The 6,011-nt window shown below is 47.3% G+C and overlaps 1 protein-coding gene across 1 annotated transcript in view; it reads left to right on the top strand.

Annotated features, from left to right (window-relative positions):
* Positions 1-5,646, top strand: part of RRAGD (Ras related GTP binding D) — a 23,701-nt gene extending 18,055 nt beyond the window's left edge. Inside the window, exons 5-6 of the mRNA XM_021710241.1 lie at positions 548-696; positions 5,203-5,646. Of these exons, the coding sequence (XP_021565916.1) occupies positions 548-696; positions 5,203-5,354 (301 nt within the window). The 3' untranslated portion in view covers positions 5,355-5,646. The remainder of the gene's footprint in view (positions 1-547; positions 697-5,202) is intronic.
* Positions 5,647-6,011: the final 365 nt, after the last annotated feature.

Genomic DNA, 6,011 nt, shown 5'->3' with positions numbered 1-6,011 from the left:
CCAGGTGGGTCTTGAACCGCGGGCTCAGGCAATCCACTCACCTCAGCCTCCCAAAGGCACGGGATGACAGGCTGAGCCACCGAGCCCGGCTGCAATTCTATCTTTTATAGCCGTGTTTTCCCCGATCCAGGGTCCAGTCCAGCATTGGACTGTCATAGTCCCTATGTCTCCTTTAACTTGGAACAGTTCTTCAGTCCTTGGTGGTCTCACATCAGACCCTGCTTTGAAGCCTGGCCATTCTATTGCGAGAAAACTGGAAGCCTTTGGCCACGGAGCGGGGAAGAGCTATGCGCGTCCCTCACCTGTCTCCTCAGGTGCCCGAAGAGCTGGCCAGTTGTCGCCACAGCCATTCACTGTGTCAGGAGGAAAGTGACAGTCATGGACTGTGTGTTCTCACGCCCGCGTGTTTCTGAGACCTGCTGAAAGGCACGCCTTATGTCACATCATGATCGTGGTGCGCGTGTTACGAGCCGGCCCCTGTCCCTGGCTTGCCATGTGTCGTTCTTTCTCAGTAGTCAAATACATGTTGGTTTCTGTCCCCGTTTAGTCTCAAAGAAGATGGAGCAGGAACCCCCTATGACAAGGAGTCCACGGCCATTATCAAGCTGAATAATACAACAGTTCTGTATTTAAAAGAGGTCACCAAGTTCCTGGCTCTCGTTTGCTTTGTCAGAGAGGAAAGCTTTGAAAGAAAAGGTAATTTGGGGAGTGTGATTTTTTTTAAAAAACATTTTTTATTTTAAAATTGTGGGGTACAGTTAAGGTTAGGTATACAAATATGCATTGTGCAGGTACCCTTGTTGATGAGGTGTGTCCCCCCGTCAGACAGATATCGACTACTGTTCATCCCACCTCCCTTCCCCTCCCTGCCCCCCCACAGTTTCCTGCCACTGTCGATCCGTTTCTTATAGTATTTACGGTAGTTGTTCAAGGTCCACTTATGAGTGAGAACATGTGATGCTCAGATCGTTGTTTCTGTGAGTGATCACTCTGTATTATAGACTCTAGTTCCATCCAGGGTGCGTTTTTTTAAAAAGCCTTTTTCCACGCAGCCCGCGACCGCATTGGTTGTTTGTCGGATGGGAGCATGCCCCTGAAACTTCAGCAGAAGGTCACCTCCCTCCCCCACTGCCTTGGCGGACACTGCACCTTGGCTTCTGGGTCCTGAGCCGGCCTCCCCCAAGCGGCGGCTGCCTGGAGGCCGAAGCGGGCCCAGGGGTTGCCCCCAGGGGCCTGTCCTCACAGGGCGCAGCCCGCTGGGGCTTTGCTACCAGGCTGTGAACTGGGGCCAGGACTCCCCGGCCTGTCCTTGGCTTGGTCCGTACTTCCAGAAGGTCTCAGGCGACCGTGTGACCACTTGCTCTCCACATGTCAAGGAGGGGATGGCAGGACCCACGCAAGGTGTTGCCTGACTCCTGTTCGGCCTGCATACACTCTGAAATCTTTAGAGCACAGAGATGGGATCGTGATTCCAAAAAGGGAAGACATACGTGTATTTAATAACTTCACTAGATGTGTTTTGTTTTGTTTCTTGAGTTGGAGTCTCACTCTGTCGCCCAGACTGGAGGGCAGTGGCCGCTCCTGGCCACCGCAGCCTCGACCTGCTGGGCTCCGGTGATCCTTCCGCCTCAGCCTTCGAGCAGCCGGGATTATAGGCGCCCGCTACCACGCCCAGCTGATTTTTTGATTTATTGTAGAGATGAATGAGGTCTCGCCAAGTTGCCCAGGCGGGTCTCGAACCTGCGGGCTCAGGCAGTCCACTCACCTCAGCCTCCCAAAGGTGCGGGATTACAGGCTGAGCCACTGAGCCCGGCTTATACTTTGTTTTGCCCTTCCATTTTACAGATGGCTTTACTCAGACCTAGAAAGTGTGACTTTTTCAAAGGCGCACCCAGTCTGTGGCAGTCAGGGCTAAAGATTGCCGGGCTTCTCTCCATATAGAGCCTGTGTGTGTGTGTGTGTGTGTGTGTGTGTGTGTGTGTGTGTGTGTGTGTAAAACCATTATACACATATTTCCTTGATTAAAGATATTTCCCAAATTTATTGGTGATAATAATTCACGCTGATTTTGGAAGTGAAAGAAAAGTAACACAAATAATACAACTACAGCCCCCAGACTATGCAGGATGGCAGTATGGGCCCCAATTTAGGCAGTATTAGAGGCAACCGGAGGAGCATGTTTATTTTGAACTGATTTGAGATTCAGCAAAAAGCTTGCATAGGTAGCACATCGTTTTCGTCTGCTCCTCATCTAGCCTCCTCGAATGTTAACTTCTTACACATCAAAACCAGGGAATTAAAGCTGGGCATGGTGGCTCACACCTGTAATCCTAGCACTTTGGGAGGCTGAGGCAGGAGGATTGCTTAAGCCCAGGAGTTCAGGACCAGCCTGGGCAACCTAGTGAGACCCCCATCTGTGTTTAATAAGAAGAAGAATGCATAACAACAACAACAACAAAAACAGGAATTAACATTGGTATAATACTGTTAACTAAACTACAGACCTAATTTGAATTTCACCGGTGTTGCCACAAATGCTTTTTCGGCCTAGGCTCTCCAACTTGATTTAATTGCTGTTTCTCCTAATCTCCAATCTATGACAATTCTTTGTCGCTCATGTTCTTGACGCTTTTCAAGAGGACCGGTACTTTGGAGCATGTCCCTGAGATTGGGTCTGTCTGATGTTTTCACACAGTTGGAATGAGATTATGCACTTTGGCAAGAGTACTACCAGGAGATGGTGTGTCCTCCTCCATGCACATATGAAGTGGTCCATGACGTTGCCAGGTCTCAGGACCAGGGGTGCCAACCTTGATCTATGCAGGTGGTATCCGCCAGGTTCTTCCACAGTAAAGTTCCCAAGGTTAATAAATACTCTCAGCCGGGCTCGGTGGCTCAGCCTGTAATCCCGCGCTTTGGGAGGCTGAGGTGAGTGGATTGCCTGAGCCCGCGGGTTCAGACCCGCCTGGGTAACTTGGCCATCTCTACAAGAAATCAAAAACATTAGCCGGGCATGGTATTGTGCACCTGTAGCTCCAGCTCCTTGGAAGGCTGAGGCGGAAGGATCGCCGGAGCCCAGCAGGTTGAGGCTGTGGTGGCTGGGAGCAGCCACTGCACTCCATACTGGGCGACAGAGTGAGACTCCAACCCCCCAGAAAATGAAATAAAAAGCTGTGTGTGTGTGTGTGTGTGTGTTTAGAGACAGGGTCTCACTCTGTTGCCCATGTTGGAGTGCAGTGGTATGATTGTAGCTCACTGCAACCTTGAACTCCCGGACTCAAGTGATCCTCCTGCCTCAGTCTCCCGAGTCACTGGGGTTCTCACCATGAGCCACTCACTGCACCTGGCCTCTGGGTATTTCTAACGTGTAGCTACAGTTGAGAACTCCTGAACCAGGGAAGGAAGTGGGACTATATCAACTGTGGATGGGGGTGAAGACACTTTATTTTGTCACGTTCTTTCTTGTGTTTTCAGCTGCCTTTCATGAAAAGATTTAAATAGCAAACACTTTTTATGAATGCTTACTACTTCCTTTGAAATCCTCAGTTGTGGACTTTTCCTTTTAAAATCCCAAACGCAGCGAGATCACTGTTACATTTTGAAACGTGCAAATGAAGTGAGTTGAGATTTGTCAGGAATTATCAGCACCCAAATGGAGTATTTACTTGTACCCTCCGGGTGGAGCCAAATCCTTTTAGCGAAGCGGTTTTTTGCTCGTGTAAGCAGAGAATTCTGAGGTGGTTGTCACATCTCATATTCAAGTTCCCACAAGCTAAAATCATCTCTTTGCTCCTGCTTTGTTCCTATGACTTTCCCCTTGATTACCTCATTGATCTTTTCTTGAGGGAATTTTCTCGTATTTTGATTCCATTTGTGGTTAACCGTCTCTGCAGGAGCAGCAGAGGGCACCACTCAGTCTTCCTGCTCCTGGAAACTGAGCTGGGGTCCGGCCCCCCAGCCCTGCAGCTAGTTGTATGACAACGGGAAGAACTTCATCCTTGTCTGGAATCCCAGTTCCTTCCCTGGATGGGACTCCGGAAGCATTACCTGATAGATGGAAATAATTATTCATCATTTTGATAAGTTTAAAGATAGTAAATAGAACAGACCACCTTAGCCTCATTGGTGTAAACATAATATTGCTGTCAAGACTTTCACAATTTTTTTTTTTTTGAGTTGGAGTCTCATTCTGTCGCTTAGACTGGAGTACAGTGGCATGCTCACGGCCACCCCAGTGTCGACCTGCTGGGCTCCGGTGATCCTTCCGTCACAGCCTTCCAAGTAGCCGGAACTACAGGCAGGTGCTACCATGCCCAGCTAATTTTTGATTTATTGTAGAGATGAGGTCTTGCCAAGTTGCCCGGGCTGGTCTCGAACTTGCTGGCTCAGGCAATCTACTTACCTTGGTCTCCCAAAGTGCTGGGATTACAGGGTGAGCCACCGAGCCTGGCCAGGACTTTTACAAATTAATGGTAATGATGAAAAATGTACTCCTCAAGACTTTGGATTATCTTTTATTCTCCTGTACTTTTTTACCACTGATTTATTTCCGAAAACACAAGAAGTTTCTCTTCTACTATTTTTCCACTTACAATCGACTTAATTATCGAAAAGCTGAGTGTCACAGGTTGTTGAATTCCTGAGTGTGGAGTTGACATTAGGTAAGTGTTACCACTCTAAAATCAGAGCCTTTGCTTTCCCTAGGGCTTATGAAAATGGTTTAAATGGAACAGATATTCAGAAACTATTGACGGATTGGTATTGTGACTTTGAGATCTCAGTCACACTCCAAGTCGGGGTCTGCCCCTACTCAGAGTCCAGTTAATAGTGCCCTTGGGGGAGAAGGATTTTTCATTCCAGATTTATCTTCATTGTAAGAAAATGAAATTCAATTTTTAATAAAATTCAATTGAAAACATTACAGTTCCTGAAGTTTAAAGAGTGTTCAGTTCAGCGGGTCTTTAAATGCTTTGGCCCATAGATGTCTTTGGAATACATATTCTGGGGCTTGCCTCAGGAAAAATCTCCCTCTATAGACTTGGCCACAGTCCCTGAAGCTGTAGACATCCGTGGACATCGTGGCCCTTATGTGAGGGTCCCTCCTCCGCCACGCCCTGCCTGCTTATCCTGACCGTGGCTGACATGAAATGGTGGTGGTTATTTCCAGGTGGCATTTGTAAACATTTTTGTTCTCTTCTCCAGGGCTTATTGACTATAACTTTCATTGCTTCCGGAAGGCCATCCATGAAGTTTTTGAGGTGAGAATGAAAGTCGTAAAATCTCGAAAGGTGCAGAATCGGCTGCAGAAGAAAAAAGGCGCCACCCCCAACGGGACCCCCCGAGTGCTGCTGTAGGCGAGGTGTCTGGAGCACCCTCAGAAAGGAGCCCTTGGCCACAAGGCTGCTGCACCATGTTGCACTACAAGAAGAGGAAGAAGGCGATGGGACACATGGCGTGGATTTGTTGTAAAAAAAAAAAAACCACACAAACACAAGCACACCTGCAGCCCTCTTGATCTTCTCTTTTTTAAATAAAGTAAGCACTTTGAAGCAAAAACTTGTATATTAACAATGTAATGAAACCCACTGTACTTTCATCATACAAATGTAAACTTTTATGGTCTGTAGTAAAAAAAAAAAAAAAAAATCCCGTGTGAGAACTGCCAGGAACTGTATATATTTTGCACTTTTTCATGCTTTTTTTCTCATTGAGAACTTTGATAAAATGACTTTTCTAAGCTTTTTCTGTACTTGGTGTCCAGGACATGCAGACTAGTTCATAGCTACGTGGCAATTGGAAATTAATCAGAAAGCGATACATTGGTGACGGCTTTTTGTAAACTTGGGAATCTTTGCTACCAGTTCAGAAAAATCATTTTCTCTGGAGCTGGAGCAGTGGGGGGCTATCAGGTCCAGAAGCAATAAGCACTGTCCCCACTTTACAACGGGTATAAATGGGAGTTTTGGAGAATAACGTTAGCCCCAGACTGGCCTAAACGCTTCCATAGCTGC

Source organism: Carlito syrichta, unplaced genomic scaffold (genome assembly GCF_000164805.1).
Source record: "Carlito syrichta isolate Samal-C Ts95f unplaced genomic scaffold, Tarsius_syrichta-2.0.1 Scaffold288324, whole genome shotgun sequence".
Lineage (NCBI taxonomy): Eukaryota > Metazoa > Chordata > Mammalia > Primates > Tarsiidae > Carlito > Carlito syrichta.
This window is presented reverse-complemented; position numbering and strand designations above follow the sequence as displayed.